The sequence below is a fragment of the Pyxicephalus adspersus genome, chromosome 5 (assembly GCF_032062135.1).
Source record: "Pyxicephalus adspersus chromosome 5, UCB_Pads_2.0, whole genome shotgun sequence".
NCBI classification, from domain to species: Eukaryota; Metazoa; Chordata; class Amphibia; order Anura; family Pyxicephalidae; genus Pyxicephalus; species Pyxicephalus adspersus.
Window position 1 is genome coordinate 27,470,459 of NC_092862.1, and position 19,703 is coordinate 27,490,161.

Sequence of the window (19,703 nt, forward strand, 5' to 3'; positions counted from 1 at the left end):
ATTCGCGCTCCCTATTGCTTATTATTGTGAATGCAGGAATCCGGCTGGCAGTGAGGCGAGTGTACGCGCACACTCGAGTCCGGACCGCGGTAAACCGCGATCGATGGCCGCGCGTATTTTCGCGCTTCCAGCGAGCGCAGATTTTATTGATGAATCAGGGGCATTATGTTCAATAGACGCATTTCCTGTCATTACCTCTGCTAGCCAGCACACCAAACAACACTGATGTTAAAAAACAAAAAAAAGGAACTTGATGCACCTGTTTCTAATCAAATATGCAAATCACTTACACATTATTTGAGAGAATGATACAGTACAAAATTTGCTCAATAGCCTAACTAGGACATACATCAAACTGATGACATTTATAAAGAGAACTATACCAGGAGGCCTATACACGTCTTTTTTGTCATGGGAGAACCATTTAGATTCCTATCTCTAACCTCTCATGAAAACTCACTTGTCTGGAATAAACAGATATGTAAATTAGGAATAGCTGGTATATATCAGACATACAGTATATGCTGCAGGTCAGTGACTCAAAAGTGAACAAAATCATGAACCAAAATTCACCTATATTTCCCTGTGTCCCTGTGATAATGTCTTAAACTTTCCAAGTTATCTTCTGTAAACCCTGTGTTCTGTGAACACCCCCACACACCTTATGCAATAGAAATGGTAGAACAGGAGCTGATGACACCACAGTTATATATGAAAATAAAAGGGAAAACCAGAAAAAAGCAAAATAAAGAAACCCGTTGTAAAACATGCGTGCAGTAACAGACGTGAAGGTAACTTACTATTATCTCTAGGTTTTCAAACAATGAATGTCTGTGTTATGTCTATACAAGAGTTTTCTTAAAGTAATCTTTTCCTAAAGTGATTTATTTTTCATTTTGGGTTTGAATTATTACAATTCCATAAAATTCCATTATTACAATAGTTTCAATTACTACAATTCCATAAAATGTAATTCCATTAAATAAAATTTAAAAAAAGATGAACTACTGCCCCGATACAGTTGTACAATAATATTCTTTACATTTTTTTAAACAAAGGGTAAAGCGTGATTGGTTTCACTTGGATTTGGAGTCCACTTTTGCCTCTGTATTTTAAACAAACCAAGAAACAGCAGTAAGAAGCAATAAGCGCACATACCGATTGTAGAAATCTTCCCGGTAGTAATCATAATCAAACTCATAGCCGCTGTAGAAAGAAAACAAAGAACAGTAATGATCTGGTGCCTCAAATAATTACATTCATTGATGTCTGGAGAATGAAAGTTACAATTTAGCTCTATAGTGAAAGACATCATTTCAAGCCTTTATCTGAAAGCTCACATAAGATTTGTTAAGTATGGTAATTTCCCAGCTTTTTACAATGTCACATCCAACTGCTGCATTACTGTGTCCAGAGAACATGCTTTAATAAAAGACCTTTAAGACATTGCTAAAAAGAACATTTATTGAAGGGGAGATCTTATTTACATATAAAACAGAGACTTTAGCTGAATGTTAAATTGTGCTTTTGCACAGAATAATACTGGTATCACTTAGTCCCTATGAATATTTCCTTGGACATACTGACAATGCGCTGGGGATTAAAGTAGGTTCAGTACTGGCTATTGAAAAGATCGCAAGAGATCACCACACAGGGGTGGGGGTCAAAGTCTACCCTGTTCTAGATAAAACTACCCAAAGCTCCCTCTCCTTTGCCAAACATGCACCACTAGGAAGAGGACCTTGGTGTTGTATTAGACCCTGAGGACTGGGTATAAATTTGGGATACTATGGCACAGAGCAGTATCAATGTTTCAGTGGTTGATGTTATTTAAAACTGATAATACAGCAGTATACTACTATATACTACCCCAACGTATGCAGAAGTCCAGTCCGCAGGTTATTGTTCAGTGTTTTAGAGGTTGTTCCTCAGCTGGTACCTTGTACAATCAATGGTGGCAGTGCCCTAAGATTAGGCAATTTTGGATTATGGTGTATCAATTAGCCTACATGATGTTGTGCTATTCCTTACCCAAGTGACCTAAAGGGACGCTTCCCAATCTCAAGCCCTCTAGCTGTACAAATACTCAATTTTGACTCTGTCTTATTATGCTTCACTATATCAGTGTTTTTCCTTTTAATCTGACCTCAGTTTTATTGTGCCCTTTGACTCGATCTATTGGTATTTTTTAATTACATTTACCTCTAGTTTACCTCTAGTTTACCTCTATTTTCTGGGCTTGACTTTCAAAAGCAGTTTTCCTGGTATGATTTTATGATAATTTTGTACCAAAAGCCTGTTGTTGTAATATTGGATGTTACTCCCTCACGGTACACCTTGAACCCAGTTATCTGTAATTGACCTTGTGCCCATGATACTGTTTTCTTTTTAAAGTTACTCTGGCTATATGTTTGACATTTACATTTGATTTCATACTCTTGATAAAATTTTAATAAAACTAAACAATTTTGATTATAAGCAAGCAGACACATAAAAAGTTAAAATGCAAATTTTAATTATCCACTTGCTATCTGTTCTGGTTTCTAATGCAGGCATCCCTAGCAAACACAATGGGCCTGATTTATCAAAGCTCTCCAAGACTGGGAAAGACTATTATGGTAGAACCTGGTTGATTCTGCAAACCTGAAATCAGACACTTTAGCTTGGTCCTGACTGTTTAATTTCTTTACAGCATTCAAAGCTTTACATACTAGTCAAAACTGTGATTAGATAGTTAAATTACAGCAGATCAATAATGATGGCATCACTATACTCCAATAGCAAACTTTCTTTATATATTATAACAAAGTAATACATTCAAGTACAAACACTGCAGAGTTTGTTTTTTAAATTCCAGATTTGCTGGATCACTCAGCTTCACTGATGAAAGTGTATCCTCTCTAGCCTTGGAGAGTTTTCATAAATCAGGCCTAGTGACAGAATGAGTGGGAAGACCTGAGTATATAAACAACGAACGACTACAATACAAGTGAAGGTGAGAAAGCGCAGTTAGGTCATTCTCTCCCCTCTCCATAGAACAGAACAACACTCATTCATGCATCTTTCAGCCTTTTTTCGTTGGAAAGGATTGTGTAGGATCCTAACATGTATGTAAATTTAGTTGTTAGTATTTATGTATATACTAGGGCAGGAATTGTGTTACTGGAAGGATTACCAGGTGAATACAAAGGAAAAAAGCATAAAAAGGATAAGCTAAAAAACATTAGCTTATGCTAAAAAAAACTTTCTACTATAAAAGGTAGTGCTTGGGGTGAAATGTGACATAGGGAACAGGTCCAAACTCGGATAAGGATAAACATTGAACAGATTTACAGATTGCAGCAAAACAGAACACGAAGTAGCGAGAAAGAACAAGACAGACGGTATGACATATTAGATCTGTGCACAAACCTACATTCATTGCAAAAAAGATTGCTCAAATCTACTATCACATCTCAAATGGCTAGAAATTAATGATTTAATTGACATATAATTCTAACAAAAACAATGTATTATGAAGAAAACATATCTCTCCATATGCACAGGATATATGTGTCCTTGAAACAAGAGCATTTTGAGTCATGGATTAGTTTCACAGCTAGAAATTTATAGAGTTGGTGTGACCATACAATTAGATGATGCCCCATCCCTGAATGTAAGAATCAAAAAATTATGCATTTCAATGGGACTTCAAATGTATCCAAAGCAGTAAACCCAAACTGTCTTCAAACTTTTATTGGATAAAATATAAAATAATAATGTAAATAGAACTCATTAATATCCTAATGCTCTAATGTCAAAAAAGCTGGATATTAAAACCATTTTATTTACATATTACATACATAACATGCATATTGAGATTACATCTTGAATTTTGCATGTTGCTAGCCAGAAAATTGTTTCTAGTTATCTAGTTTCTGCAAAATGCTTTGAAATACAATTACACAAAATGTTTTTTTGGTTACTTAGCACAGATATTACTAAATCTCAATCCTGACAAACCAGATTTTTCTAACCCAGAATCCCTAAATCTTAATACATTCCTGTGTGTATCAGGATAACATGAACAATAACTTTTATTAGCTTACAATACTGTTTAATAATAATACAACCAAACCAGGATATATTAAAAAAATTACATATCTGTATTTAATGTCCTGGGCACATCAATAGGAAGAACATCTGACTGCCAGAAATCTTAAATTAATTTTCCATCAGAACATACAGTACCAGAGCTATCTGTTGTCGAGAAGGTTGTACTAGGTAATCTATGTGTGATCGTGATTCATCCCTGAATTCTTTCTGCTAAGCTAACCGCACACATCCGAGAGGGACACTGAGTCACAATGCAGCGGATTAAAGGCTGTTATTATCCATAAACAGGGACACTCAGATTGTCTGAATGTTTAAGTAAAGGAGCAGTCCATCCTAATAATGATACTTAAATTTTTTCAGGGCTGGGTTATTCTGATGGTAACAACAAAGGTATGATTTGATACCTTTACTGCAAAAAATATTTGCCGTGATGTAACTTTTTTCAAGATGTCCTTCACAGGATTATTCAGCCTGAGCTCAAATTTCATAGGTATCAAGCTCATAGCAGTATTCTGGGTGAGGTGATTTGGCATTGTGATGTTAATCAGGACCCATGTTGGGTTGTAACTAAAAGTGCTCTTACTTTGTGAAGGAGACAAAAAGTTGAAATGTGGCCACTAGCTTGACAGCTCACATGTTGGATTCCTTTTTGCAGTTGAATATTTCATCCACCCACAGCCTTAAAAGATTGGCTCTAAGGATGTGTTCAGATGGACCTTAGATTGTTGAAGAAAATAAACCCCATGAAAAATTCCCCATTACTTTTTCTTGGTGTGGTGCACTCATTAGACCAGTAGAATGTGGGTGTTGGCTCTTTTTAGGTGCTTGGCTGGTACTTTCATTGACATCTATTATCTAGGTCTGTGTGCGGTCAACGTTTTCTAAATGAAAACATGAACTTCTATCTGAACTTCATCATGCACTTCAAGAAAGGAGTTTTGATTTTACGCGTACCAGCTTATTTAAACACTATATAGTTTAGTCATATAAAATAAAAGCATCAACACCATTTTAAAAGCCTGCAGAAAGGAGGAACAGGTTAACTTTATTTCCATGGTTATTGTCATATTGATATGTCAACCAATAGTGAATATGCTTACTAATATTCTGTATATTTGCTGAGTTATTTCGTGATTCAGTGACTCAGATTTCTGAATGCTGATTTAGACCTAAACCTCCAACTTCAGCTTGCTATTTAATACATTCCTTATTTTATATTGCAGAACTAAACAGCATTATTATTTGGCAAAAGTATATTACTAGTTCCTGAAAGAATATCAAATATCTGTTGAAAGGTATTTGATTAAAGCATTGGTCAGACTACAAAAAATCACGTTTTAATAGATTTTCTATACATATAAATCAAAGCAATATTCTACTCTGGAAATTTGGAAATTCACTAACACTCACCACACCATCATTACCTTGATAAAGAAACTTCAATAAGAGAAAGAAGTGACTTTCATGCGATCATAATATCAGATTTCACAGCTATACTTTCATGGACAAAGTAATAACTGAGCTTGACAAGCTTCATGACCATGGGTGGGAATCAACAAAGGGGCTTCCTGTGTAATAGTCATTCCCTATACTGGTCTGTTTGGTAGGTTTTCTTTCTTCAGGCATCCCCCTTTTCTCTAACATCCCAAAAACATACAGTTAGGTGGTGCCCAACCTTTTTTCATTTGGGGACCACTGTTAACATTGAGGTAAAACTTCCGGGCCACAATGCAAACAAACATTAAAGATGTATGATTTAAACTATAATATTTTCAATTTAAAATAAAATTGAAATGTAACATACATGCACCAAATAAAAGAAATGACAAATCAAGAATTTCTGCACGCACCGTTTAATGCTCATTTTAAATATTGCGACATTTTATTAATTAAAGATACAAAACAAAAGCTATCATATGGTGCTGGCCGGTTATATATTGCTCCTCGCTCATCATTCCTGTACCAAGAGCAGAAACTACACCATGCAATGCGTCCTGACAGTTTTAGGGGGGTCCCTAATTTTCGTTGTACCCCAAAATCTCTGCTATAGATACTTTCAGAGAAATGCAATTCATGTGACTGAAAGCCAAGGAGTAGTTGTTCTCACTACTACATCTTTAGATCCCTACACTTGTTTGTTCCTGAGAGATTACGGTTTACAAAAGGTAAGTGGCCAGTTTTGTGTGACAGGGTAGCATGGTATAATAGCTATAGTTTTTCTTATCTTGTGACGGTGCTGCAGCAATAAAATTTTAGGGGGAGTTAGCCACAAGAGTCCGCCACATATCCTACATTTTAATATACCTACAGCTTCCCTATCAAGCGAAAATGAGGTTCAAAGAACATAAGCGGACATCTATATGTGATAGGCCACCTAGGTATACTAGGAGTGATAAAATTTTAGTGGCTGGGGGGATAGCCACAAGAGTCCCCCACTTATTCTACATTTCCCGTTTTCTACTGTTTAAGGGAATTTGGGGTTCACAGAAGGTAAGTGTCCAGCTATGTGTAACAAGTACCCCACCAGGTGATCAGTCTCCCAGACTGCAGCATCTGCAGGTTTGACTCCAGGCGTCAGTGAGTGGTACTAAGCATCTTGCCCTAGGCAGGTTTATATGGCACAATGAAGGGGTAACTGGACTGCAACCTCACCGCCAGTCTGAACGCAGCCTTGAAGTTTTTGTGAACAAGTAAGTATATATTTGGTGCACCACAGCACAGAGGGAATTGACAGCACCCGAATACTCGTTATCATGAAAGTGGCCCCTGGGGGTCCCTAACATGCATACTCAATTTGGGGACCCTGGTCTTGAAATAGCCCCCCTTAACAGCCCTGATTGGTATTAAAATTTTATGCTTGTGACCCCGTATCTGACAACTTGTTATGTTTATGGGGCTGAAAATTAGTTTAGTTGCAGCTTTCATGGTCCCCTGTGTACCCTGAAAAATTCACATTTCTATGACATTCAGTGTAGGAGATATAAAGGTTTATACATGAGGATAATGACAGCTGCACGGACACAGACACAGCTCTCATGCTGCTGCACGAAGGGTGGGATTATCTCCTAGTTCAAGGTGAGCCACAGCTGATTGCCAGGTCTACACTGAGCAAACTCACGAAGCTCCCTATCCTGGCAGCAAATATTTATAGAAAAACATAGGAGATGGGTGCGCCCCATTCCCGCAAGGCAACGAGCTGAGAGGGAATGAGCAGAGAAATAGATGTGGCCCACGGGCCGTAGGTTGGACACCCTTGTTTTAGACATTCAACTATATATGTGGTGGGCACCTATGAACTTTGCACTATGAACTACGAACTATGAACTATGTGGGCAACTATGAACTATTCTTTGTGAAAATGGCTTACTAGTTATAAATGGAAACACATATTTGTAGAGGGTATATGAAGGGGCCACGCATGCTTGCCTCAAGAAACTGCAAAATTTGTGGACGAGAAAATCTTTGATCCAATCATTTTAATACTTACTGAGTCATTGATCTTTCAGGTCATAATGGCAGTCTCCATATGTTTGAAATATTCAGGTTTCTTTTAAAGAAATGTTTAGGTGATCATACAAATCAATTCAGTATGAAAGCCATTCTCACCCAGGTTCACCCATGATAATCTATCTTCTCCAGTCTTTGGAAACTTTAATATATCAGGTCCTTTTTTTTAATAGGGTTTCTCTGAGACCTGTTCATCTGGCAACAATAAGGTGTAACAACAATCTAACATGCACCAAATCACAAAAAGCTGAACTCCTGCAAATGTTTCCCCTCCATTGAAGTGGGGAGGAGTTCACTTTATCCCAAATTAAAATAATTATAAATAATAGGAAGAAGACTTTTCATAACTCATTTCACTTACTCCTGGCTAAATAAGCTAAATTTCATATATGTAGTACTTTCATTCCGTCATTGATATATATATACAAGGAGCTGAAGTAGTTAAATAAATGTTATGGATTCTTTCTATTCACATCACAAAGTGTTATGTTCAGACTTCAGCTATTTGGGTTTTGCACAGCAAGGGTAACATTTAGCCAACAAATATGGATGTGTCCAGGCAAGGTAATTAATGTAAGTCATCAAGTAGGAATTAAATTACAGTAATTGTGTATGCCCATTGGGTTAATACATGATTAAATGCCACTTTGTTATTATCAGAACAGAGAAGGGCAGCTCTCCTATCAATAGAAGCTTGACATGAAACTATAGAAACTGATGAATAGTAACACATAGCTGTAATTAACCTGCACATCAAGCTGTGAGTATGAATTTCAAATTTCTATGTCCGCTCATAGTTATTATTCACATCTAGTAATTCTTGTGAACTTAACTTGCTGCAGTTCCTTTTATTTTTTGTACATGCAAATGTTCTTTAGAGGCAGCCATATATCTTTCAATTCCTTGACCTAATCAACCAGGCAATGTCAGGTATTGGTACAGAGTGTCTTTCAATTGTTAAATGTACTAGTTAATGCATATATAAGTTTTTTTCATTTTAATATTAAACTATAATAATTTTTGTCAGTGTTATTGTATTTTTAGGGTATTATAGTGTTTATGTGTTGGGATATGGGTGGGCCTGATGTGTTGAATAAAAAAATGCAGCCCATAATGTAAGGTATATACCTATAAGGATGTCCAACGTGAACAATAAATATTTTATTATTTATATGAAGAATATGGTAAACATTATGGCCTCTGGTAGGCCTGTTGTATATTTGGGGGCTCCTATAGTCCGTAAGAGGGAAGGGCAGTGCTAGGAGCACATATTACCACTAGACCCAGGGCAATTATCTGCCAGGGTCCTACACCTTCTTCAGGGCTTCAATTGACATAATGAAAGGGAGTGAAGGGAATGCCGGTAACAGGGATGCTGTACATTTGAGGCCCCATTTCATATTTTCCCTGGGCCTCATTTTTATAGAGATTGAGAATACAGGAATTGACACCATTGCTGTTGAAGGCTAGGCTCTATACTAGACCAAGTTGTACAGAAAAACAGCAATGGAGATCCTGAACCTAGAAATGCTGTCTGACAGGGTGTTTGGATGACACAACTAGCCTTACAAAATGATACATCTTTTGGAAGGTAAGACAGTTTAACTGTGATTTTAACTGCTTACCTGGAGTTTAGCCTTGAATCTTCATAGTGTTTACCTGCCATTCACTAATAACTTATATAGTAAATATATATAGCTATTTCTGATACAAAGTAAAAACAGCCATGAGACATAGAGGGAATTGGTATTTTCAGTATCAAACATTATTGTTACCTACTTCACTGGTTACATACTTCACTGTTACATACTTCGTTGTTACATACTTCACAAAAAAAAAAATTGACAGAAATAAAAATCAAAAAGTGCACCTAAAATGCTACTTAACTTTCTCGTCAGTTTTTGACTCGACCTTTAAAAGGAATTTATGAACCTGTCAGGCACACTTATAAATATCTGGAGTTTATGTTTGAGTGCCAGAAAATTTCTCCTCTCCTCAGCACTTAGCTTTTGTACGTAGACAATGCCATAACCTTGTTTTTTAAAAGCGTGTCCATTGGCAAAAACATCACGTCCTCAGTTTCAATGCACCACATATTTCACATAATGTTTTAGTTGTCCTCTTTTTTTTTCTAACCTTAAACAAACAAAATAATCAATCTAAATTTATTATGGCTACCAAACGCCTTCATCTACCAGGTACCAGTCCCGTATATCAATAACCAATTAATTGAATGCTCTGGGAAACTGCCCAAAGCATATAATATTCCATCAAGCAATCGCAGCCAAGTAGAAAAATCTCACTTAAGATGACTTTGCTGACAGGCACTTGTGACTCTTAGACGAATCACATAGAAGACAAAAATGCATTTAGCCTGAACCTTACCCCAGAGCTCTCATCCATCATGCACACATCAGACTGCTCAATCAAAACCACATATTTTTCCTGAAATGCAACTACCCAACCAGATAACCAGATAAGCTTTCTGATATATATTCAACATTCCTATATGCCAGTTTATTTCTGGAGCAGAACACACATTGTGATAATAATAATCTTTGTACATTAAAACATGTTTTGCCAATATTCAGGGCATGCATAGCTTTTATTTAAATAACATTTTTAAAAATGTTTTAAACTTTTTACCACAAAAGAACCGCTGAAATAATTTTTGGGTGTTAGAGAACCTTTGATAAAATGAATTCACCAAAGATCAGTGGGAAGAATGCACCCATTATGGTAACAATCAGGAAAGAATGGCCTTTTTCAGTGTTAGCCAAAATAATACTCTTCTAGACAGTTGAAGATTACTGTATTCATCCTGCTGACTCTGCCAAAAGCTTTGTGCTGGGAACTATGCAAGTACCGTCAGATGGTAGATCAATCAGCCAAAGAATATAAAGGAACTCCTAAGGAGGAGATCTACTATGGAACCCAAGGGTAGCTGCTTTATACAATAAAGTATTTGCTAAATGACAATACATTTGTGTGTGTAATGTAAAATCTGAACTTCAGCCTTACTGTCAGACTAACATGATTGTACAGTTTCCTCTCCTGTACTGAAATTGGTTTCTCTGATTTCCCCGCACACTATAATCTTTTCTGAGCTCCTTTGATTACATTTTAGATTTAACAGAGATGGTTTAAGTAGACAGTACCTGTAGTCCAACACCGTTTCTTACAACCATCCTCAACTCACTGGAAGATTTCCTAGCTATACCTATTCCAGCTGAAGTCATCTAAACTGACCACCCAACCAGCTTGGGTACTGTTGTGCAGGTGTGCAGTTGTGATGGGAACTTCTCCCACCTGTGCCTAATCCAGCTGTGTTTTGCATTTGTGCAGGACTCAGCTGCTAATTTTAGAGTTCAGTCCTGTAGATCAGTGGTCCCCAACCCTTTGGAGCTCACAGACCACTAAATGCACGGACTCTGAACCAGAGTCACAACCCGCCCACTGCCCAGAGCCTAGGATTTCTCCGAGAGACGTGGTCCGCAGCTCTGGCCGGTGCGCCCCCCCCCCCCCCCAAGTGGGGTCCTTCTCCTGACCACCTGTCAACAATTATGAACAAGCAGTAAAAGCACTTTAAAACCAGCTCTAATTCACGTTTATATTCATAGGCATTGTGGATAAATAATCTTTACAACAAAGGTCACAGGTTTTCGATGCTAACCCTCTAAAGTAAATTATAAATTGGCATAATCAACTGGATCCAGAGCCTTTTTTGAGGTCTTTGTGAATAACGTTTAGCATAGCTTCATAGATCAAATAGGTCTTCTTTTAAAACTATTTTACTGCCTAATAGAAAAATCTAAATTAAGTACATAGTCTAATCACAGCTGCAATTTAAGTTTAGCAGTGGCATTTTTTTTCTAGCAAATACGGTAATCTCAGTGGCTGGCTTGAACTTTCCATAGTGTTGAAACGGTGAAGGGTATCGAGGCCATGTAGATTGCTAACCTCCTCTACTAATGACTTTACCATGTCTGTCAACCTGCAAATGTGGGTTAGAAAAGCTGCAAAAATCCAGATAATTGCTGTCGGCAGAATCAAATCTTTATATTTTCTCTAGTTTTTACAAAACAAGTTTGTTATCAAGGGAATGTAAACCTACTGACAATCCTTTACAAGGTACTGGGTGAAAAGAAATATTTGAACAAGCTTCCCGTGCATTATTACAAACAATTGTTGTATTACAAAATCTATTCTTTCAAACCAATTTTTAAAAAAGGAAACAGAACTTTACTAAAGTAGCACAAAGTGCATTATCCTAGAGCAACCAATCAGATTTTGGTTCAGAATTGTCAGATTAGAGAAAGATGATTTATGATTGGTTGCCATGGGATTGCATTTTTGCACACTGCCCTTTGCCTTGCCGATTAAGCCTGTTATTGTAAGAATGTGCAGTACCTATCTGAAACACAATCTTCACACTAGAGGCTTGCTCCTAGTGTCATCTCATACCATCACATGTCAGGCTTAAAAAAATGGAAGAAAACTCAAGAAATTGCTCTATTCTTTTGAGGACAGGAAGCCAGAATGCTATTAAATGATATGAGATCTTTCATGTTCGTATATTTTTTTTTCATATGATTGAATCAGATGCCTTGGCTTCGAGGCATATCACGAAATAGGCTATGTACTGCAATAATCCTCCAATTTAAACTGTGTATTCAGCTCATTTATTTCAAATTTTAATTAGCACAGAATATTGCAATTACTGCTATTGGCCGCTAACATATTCAGCCATTCATTTTAATTCATTTGCATTGCGATTTGCTGTAGGCACCTCCAACAGTCCTGGGGTATTTATCACAAGCACTAAACACTGACGAATAGATCTACTTAATGATTTATGATTCATTATACCTTTCATATTTTTTGTATTACACAGTTTATGTGGCTTGGAGGATAATGTGGTATTTTAGCATGTGGGCCTTTGATTATTAACCAAGGAGCAAATTAAAAAAAAGTATATTTTTTCCAAAAATAACACTATATACAAAGAATAAAATATGTTTTAAATTGTGGTAACACCTTCTCTTTCACAACACATTAACAACTGGAACTTTCCCTTTTTTTCTCCAGCAAAAATTGTACTCTCAGTGTTCCCACTGCAAGAAACAAAAGGCAAATTCATTTTTATATCATACATCAAACTTGCTTTACTTCTATGCATCTATACAAAACTGGTTACATGCCTACTGCCAGGTATATTGGATGTTTATGCCCTAATGCTGACTTTCTAAAATAGGGTTGCCACTTTGCTCACCTCACTAGTACACTTACCTATGCCTTGTACACTGCACATATATCTGTTTGAAATCCTAGATGAAAAATTGTGGCTAGGGTATTACTTTGCCAATCTCTGTTCTTCCTCTGCAAACACTAAGGTGGACAACCCCTATTTCCCCCTTCATGACCCTTCAAATGAATCTAGTTAAACAGAATATTTCATATAAAATATTTTAAATCAGAAATAAGAATTTATGGGATTGTGGTCAAAGTCTATGTTCATATTATCAACTCCTTTATACCCTTTTATGGTATTCTACGCTGTTGTGTATGTATGTATGTATATATATATATATATATATATATATATATATATATATATAGTAAATAATCTGGGAAACTGGGTACTGCCATGGAGGGACCTGTGTGTATGCAGGCAAAACTTTACAAGCTTTCATTAAAAATAAGAAAGCCTTTTTTTTTCAATACCATTTTAAGTGTACAAATCCATCATTCATTGACTTTCATTTGAAAGCTGATAAGTAATAGGTTCCTTATCCTTAATAATTGCAAAGACTCTCAGGTGCACTTGACATTGCTGTCAAGCTGTAAACATGCATGATTGATTATCCAATTTATTGGTAATATTGTACCTGTCACTGCAGTTCAGTTGTCCTGGTTTTGACAAGTGCAAAAGGGTGTCCATGACAGGCGCGCAATCAAGTGATGGGTTTAAGCACTCGGATGTTTCGGCGAACTATTCTGAGTGACAGGTTGATAATTTAAAATTACAGGTAAAGAATAAACTCTGAATTCCCGGGATGTAAACAGAAACTAAGCCAAGTTAGTGTAAAGTTGACAGGGGTAGACGAAGATTTGTCAACATTCAGCAATAAAGGTGAAAAGCTATACATTTGGACTTCTTCCCCTGCAAAAACAATGCAAAGTTACTACTGAATACTGATGGTCGTAAACCTTAGACTTCCAATGTTTGTAATAATGTTACTTTAAAATAGAAAGCAATCACAGCAAATTGGTTCCACCAAAAGCTATAGATGGGTGGATATATAGACATAGCCTTTATCCTCTTTTTACTAAAAAACTAAAGCAAACTTGTGAGATAACTGTACACAGACATACTTCTGCAAACACCTCATTGGTAAAACTCAAGGTGCTGTATTGGGGGAAAAGGGTCCAGATATCTCACAGACACATCATAGTCCATGTAGTCTTCTCCTCTTACTGTTATTAGTTAAGTTGACCCACTACACTTTGTAGCATATATGAAGATGGGGGGACCAAGAAGGCAAAGCCTACTCAAGTATCATAAGAGTTCTGGTTGCTTTTTCTCTAATATACTGAAATATCCCTGTATTTTGAGTTTAGTATGGCTTATGCAGGAAAATGAAATCTGTGTCTGACCCTGGGGCACACTTTCACCTCCAGGTTGTCTGTGACTAGAAAAGCCTAAGACTTAGATTCACTTTGAATGCCCATTAACATGCTAGTATGTTTCATGATTGTGTACACAAACTCAAAAGGTTTACCAGTAAGAGTTCTAGAATAATTACTGACTGTCCCTTAAAATGCTGTTTTACTCTGACATACTTTACAAGGATGGGTGCAAAATTTGCAATCTATCCTTTTGAATACATAGATGTGCAAGAACATATTTTGACAGTTTACTGTCCGATGTTAAAATGCAAGTCCAGCCATATTTTTGGTATGGTTTGGATAAAGAAACAAAATATACAGTTCCAGAAAATAGCCAATTTATAAACGCTACCCACAGCAATTTTCAGTTTTCTTATTACATTTTAAAATTGATTGGGTCATATAATCCATTTGTCCTCTTGTTTTCTAAGATAAGTTATTTTTATGTACTTCAAAAACTTGTAAGCGTGTAACGGTAGAGTCAAGACTGTGTGGGTTGTATTACTATGTACAAAGCTCATTCATCTCCCAACCTCCCAATATCAAGTCAGCCTGTCTGATAGCTGAAATAAAGAAGCCTAGAGCTGTATAACTTTGAATTGGTTTCATTTGTAAGAACAAAGAGGCTCTTAAAATGTCTTAGCATTTGACTGGAGCTGGGTTCTAAGCTTCCTTTGACAAATAAAGGTTGAATTTTGTTTTATCCCCTAGAGAGGACCTGAGTTTCAGGACACTGTTCGGCACAGCTCTCTGAATGCCAAGTAATTGGGATGTATACTGTAATGAAAACATTGGCCTATTTTTACTCTGCAGTGAATTCCACATGACAGCTCAGTCACTACAAAAGTGCACTGGGAAAAGACAGATTCTCTATGCATACTAATAACTGCATTATTAAATGATAACATCTTGAGGATTTGAATATCTAAAATAAAAAAGATAGAGATGTGCAAGGTGGAAAAGTCAAGATGTAAAAATGTTGATGCAGATTCATCTAGAAAAACAGAATATATATATATTTTATTAATATTATTTGCAGTTTGAATGTCTCAGGTTAAAAAGTCTTCCAGAACTGATTGTAATTTATCATGCTCACCATCACATTTCTGGGAAGACAGCTAAAAACAATCATTTCTTTTCCCCATCAGGGAGCACAGGGAGGTTGTTATAGGTTTGCAATATCCACCTGGGATACACAGTAGACAAAAAGTATATTAAGTATATGCTGTGTTCCATATTTTGTACACATTCAAAAGGTTTGCCCTTAATTTGAACTTCTCATTTAATTCTACAAAACATATTATTTGTATTTATTCTGTACAAAGGGATCAAAATAAAATGTAGCCAAGGATGAGTGTAAAAATTTGGCTCAACATTGCCACACATTTTGTGGCAAATATTGTGCATGGGTATAAAAGTGGGTATGTCACAAACTTGCCAGGAATAACCCCGAGGCCCAAATATAACACCTAGCCCATTCCCAGAAATAAGCCCCCAACCCAGCGATTACCCCCAGCACAACAAACACCCCAAGCCAAGCAATGTATGTGGAAAAGTAACCTTTTAAGGGTTAAAATAAACCCAACCCTAAAATAAATTGTGCATTGCTTTCTGTACTAAGTCCAGATAATTAGTGCTAACAAAGGATAAGATTAGTGTTGGTCGAATATCTCACTATTCGATTCGACAGCTATTCGATGGAATAGTGAGATATTGTTCGGGTGATCGAATGCCGAATTCGAACACCATTGAAGTCAATGGTGGGAGAATTTGGGTTGTTTTTAGGGACTATTCAGGGCTGCAAGAGCAATCAGATTGCTTAAAACCTCACAGGAGTTTTAACCTCCCTTGTGGTCTGAATAAGAAGTATTTTAAATTGTCAAAGCAGTACATTTAAAAATACTCATTATTCAAAATTTCCTGCCTGGTCTTGCATCCCAGCTGAACGGTCCTGCGCCCCAGCCGCATGCTTGCACTGCCTGGCCCAGGTGGCATCTGCCGGCATCACCTGGCCTCACATTCCCACTGTTCACATGCCGGGGGCGCAGATGCCGGCTGGGCATTGCCAGGCTATGCAGATGCCGGCCGGGCATCGCCAGACTACACAGATGCTGGCCAGGCATCACCAGGGGAAGCAGATGCCGGGCATCACTGGAGGACGCCATAGGCATCGCTTGAGGACGCCACGGGCACGTAGGGACTAGGTAAGATTTAAAAACTCCCTTGCAATTCCACTCCGAGTGTGGCTGGGGGTTACCGTTTTTGGTACTGAAAATAAACCCCGAGCCACATTCGGGATTACCGCCAGGGAGATATTCAGATACCAGGGCAAATAATGAGGGTTTATCTCTCCAGCGAAGACTGAAAGGGGCAGATGCAACCTGCACTTTAATTTTATGGAAGAAAACTCTCCCCAAACTTTACCCAAAAATGGTTTTCCTACAAAAGGCAAGTGTCGGGGTTGCAGGGAGAATTAGAGTCGGAGGTACTGTCAGGGTTACAGGGAGGGTGAGGGTTAAAGTGTGAGGACTAGGGCATGTACACACGTCACACCATTAATCAATTTTTCTGGAGAGGGGAAGACAACTGGGTGGAAATGGGAGCACTTCTTCTAAGTTAGTCGAACTGACCCACCATAGCAAATGGTAAGGAGACTGCAGTACACACACTAAACCAGCCTTCTTGGAATTTTTACATCCAGTAATTTTGAGGCCTTCAGGAAACTTCTGCTTTAATTACTATATCCACAGGTCACAGTACATTAGGGTGTTGATCATTGGGAAGAATACCTCTTACATTGCTGGCCAGTGGGAAGAATGTCACCCTAACAGATGGCCAAAAAATGGTCACTGCTGTCACTTAAACTGACCTGAACGGCACAAACACTTGTTTAAGGAGCCCCTAGCAAACTCTGGAAGAACCCTTCAGTTTTCGAGGTGATCACAAACATTTATCTTGTATGTCAATGATGTAGCTTTAGACTTACAAGGGGATCTCTAGTGAGTGGGAATTTAGGATTAGGCATTGCTCCCCATGTAGGGGGCTCTGTGATGAAAGTTACCAAAGCCAATCTTCTGGTGCTGAAAGCTAATGCAAAAAAAGGCCACGTTGTAATAGAGTGTTCCCAAGATACATCCTGTTATAGCCACCAAATAACTGCATTCATGCAGTATACACATGAGATTTTCAAAGTTCTTTTGTTTCCAGGGCAATAGCAGTCATATTTTTTTGCTGCTGACGCGTTTCCTTTCTTTGATTTTTTTAGTTAGAACAAAGCTAAATAGAACTGTCAAACAGATGTTTACATGCATAAAACCTGTCTGTGTAACTAATGCATGGGTTTTCTGGATGAAATGGTTTCCCGCAAAGCTTTTATCCTGCTGTAATTGTGTCATGTCTACATGACGAGCTAAGCCTTGTGCCGTTTTGTCAAATGACGAACATTTCAAAGGATAATAATCATTTCTTTCTACTGTACAACTGTTCCACTCAGTGCTCATCAGTGGATGTATTTATAAAAAGATTGGTGGAATACTGTCTATGGTGGATGTCTTAGTACGGTAATATCAATGGAAAAAATATTAGTAGAACACAAGGTGCATTTATTGTTAATTTACAAGAGTTGATTAAATAAAAAGAACAAACTACAAAACAAGAACAAATAAAAATTGTTGATATTTTAGCTGTGGTTGTTATTCATTATTCCACAGAAAGAAAGAAATCTGAGTGAATCCTTAAATAAAACCCATTTCTGTATTATTTGTTTGAGAAATTATACAAAAAAGCTACACAAAATATTCTGTGATATTTCTGTAAGATAATTTTTTATCTTGAACTATGTATTTGATGTATAGTTTATATTTAGTAATGTACAACATGACGTCTCCTCTGGACTAATTTGTATTTGTATATTTTCTATGTATACTGTGTGATGCTCAATACACTTTTCTGAATGCATTGAAAAGACTGGTGTACTAGCTTACTTTAGGGTCTATTTAGACAGCAGTAAATCTGAGATAGATCGAAACATTCTCTGCTGGAGATTTAATCACTGTTTTCTAAAATATATGGGCATGGAAGATACTCCACTAGAGAATGTTTTGGTGAATGTCAGATTCACTGCTTTACAAATAGCCCCCTTTGTGTTAACATTGAAGATAGTATAGGGACATACATGAGGGGTTTCTCTATAGCACCAGGTTTTGGGGGTTTGCCCTCAGATTAATGTGTCTTTATACTGAAACAAGTCTAAATAAATTTCCTCTCTATTCTTGTTTCAGTGACTTGTCAAAAGTTTGGCTTTCTATTCGTTTTCAGTCCCAGTGACAAGACAAATAGAGAAAGTGAATCTCCCAGTGGAAACACAGACAGCAATATAAACCTGTCAAGGTTGCTAACTCTTCTACCCACCATCCAAAACAAAAAAAAAGAATTGTTTTAGATTTTCTTCAGTTTGCAGCATGTATAATTTTCTGTGACTTTCCTAATGATGAAACAATTCTTTTTGAAGCCACAGGAACAGCATTCAGCTTGTAAGCAGATTTATCATGGTCCTTGTTCTCTGCACATGTATTTGTATTGTTGTATGGCATCCTTAGAATTGTTTTAAAGTTTAATTCTCTGAAAGTTACATGACTAATGAAATACCTGCACAAATAAAAAGATTGTCTAGTTACAATATTTTCCATGACAGTATAATGATTGATCATGTGATTAACATAACTTACAACCTTTACATAAATAATCCTTCTGTACACTTTAATGAGCTTCAATACCATATTGCACTTCACCAAAATTCTGTAGTAAAAAGCATGGACTTTGTCATTTTACAGCTACAGATGCCATAAATTTACAGATTCGAGTATTAATGACCATTGCTGTATAGAGGATGGAAACGATGCACCACAAATTTACATCTGGGATGTGTGGCTTGTTAAATAGCCATTACTGGCAATACTTCATCTCACTAAAATATTGAGTCCAAGGTATTTGCAGGGGCTTAAGTCAGATTTGCAGATTCCTTTTTGAAATCAGGTCTGAATAATATTGGAAGGATAGGATGGGCCAACCATTCAGCTTGTCACTTCTGGTGTGAGCTGGGTGGGAGGAAGATAAAAATTTGTCACTTGTAGTTATCTTTTGGAGGGGAAGATAGAAGAATATACTAGAGGAGTAAAGCGAGTCAGTGAGAGTCAGAGCTAGACACTGAAGTTGGAACTGGCCCCAAGTCTTTGACCCAGGGGTTTACCCTGCCTTGTTTGTGTCCTGCATAAAGAATATTGTCTGTGTGCAATGTTTTACAGTGCGAGTGGGTTGAAAACTGTGAAGGCACAGCTAGGTCAACTTTATTCCTAGGCATTGCCATAAAGATATCGCTGTTCTTTAATTATTAGCCTAATGGGTAAATGTTGAGGGTGGGGGTCTGGGCAACA

At 37.2% G+C, this 19,703-nt stretch overlaps 1 protein-coding gene across 8 annotated transcripts in view; it reads right to left on the minus strand.

Moving 5' to 3' along the window:
- Positions 1-19,703, minus strand: part of RALYL (RALY RNA binding protein like) — a 373,375-nt gene that overhangs the window by 52,509 nt on the left and 301,163 nt on the right. For 7 of the 8 annotated variants that reach the window (XM_072410990.1, XM_072410986.1, XM_072410987.1 and 4 more), the window contains one exon: positions 1,159-1,206. The exons of the other annotated variant lie outside the window; for it this stretch is intronic. In XM_072410990.1, coding sequence (XP_072267091.1) covers positions 1,159-1,206 — 48 coding nt within the window. The remainder of the gene's footprint in view (positions 1-1,158; positions 1,207-19,703) is intronic. 8 annotated transcript variants of the gene reach the window in all.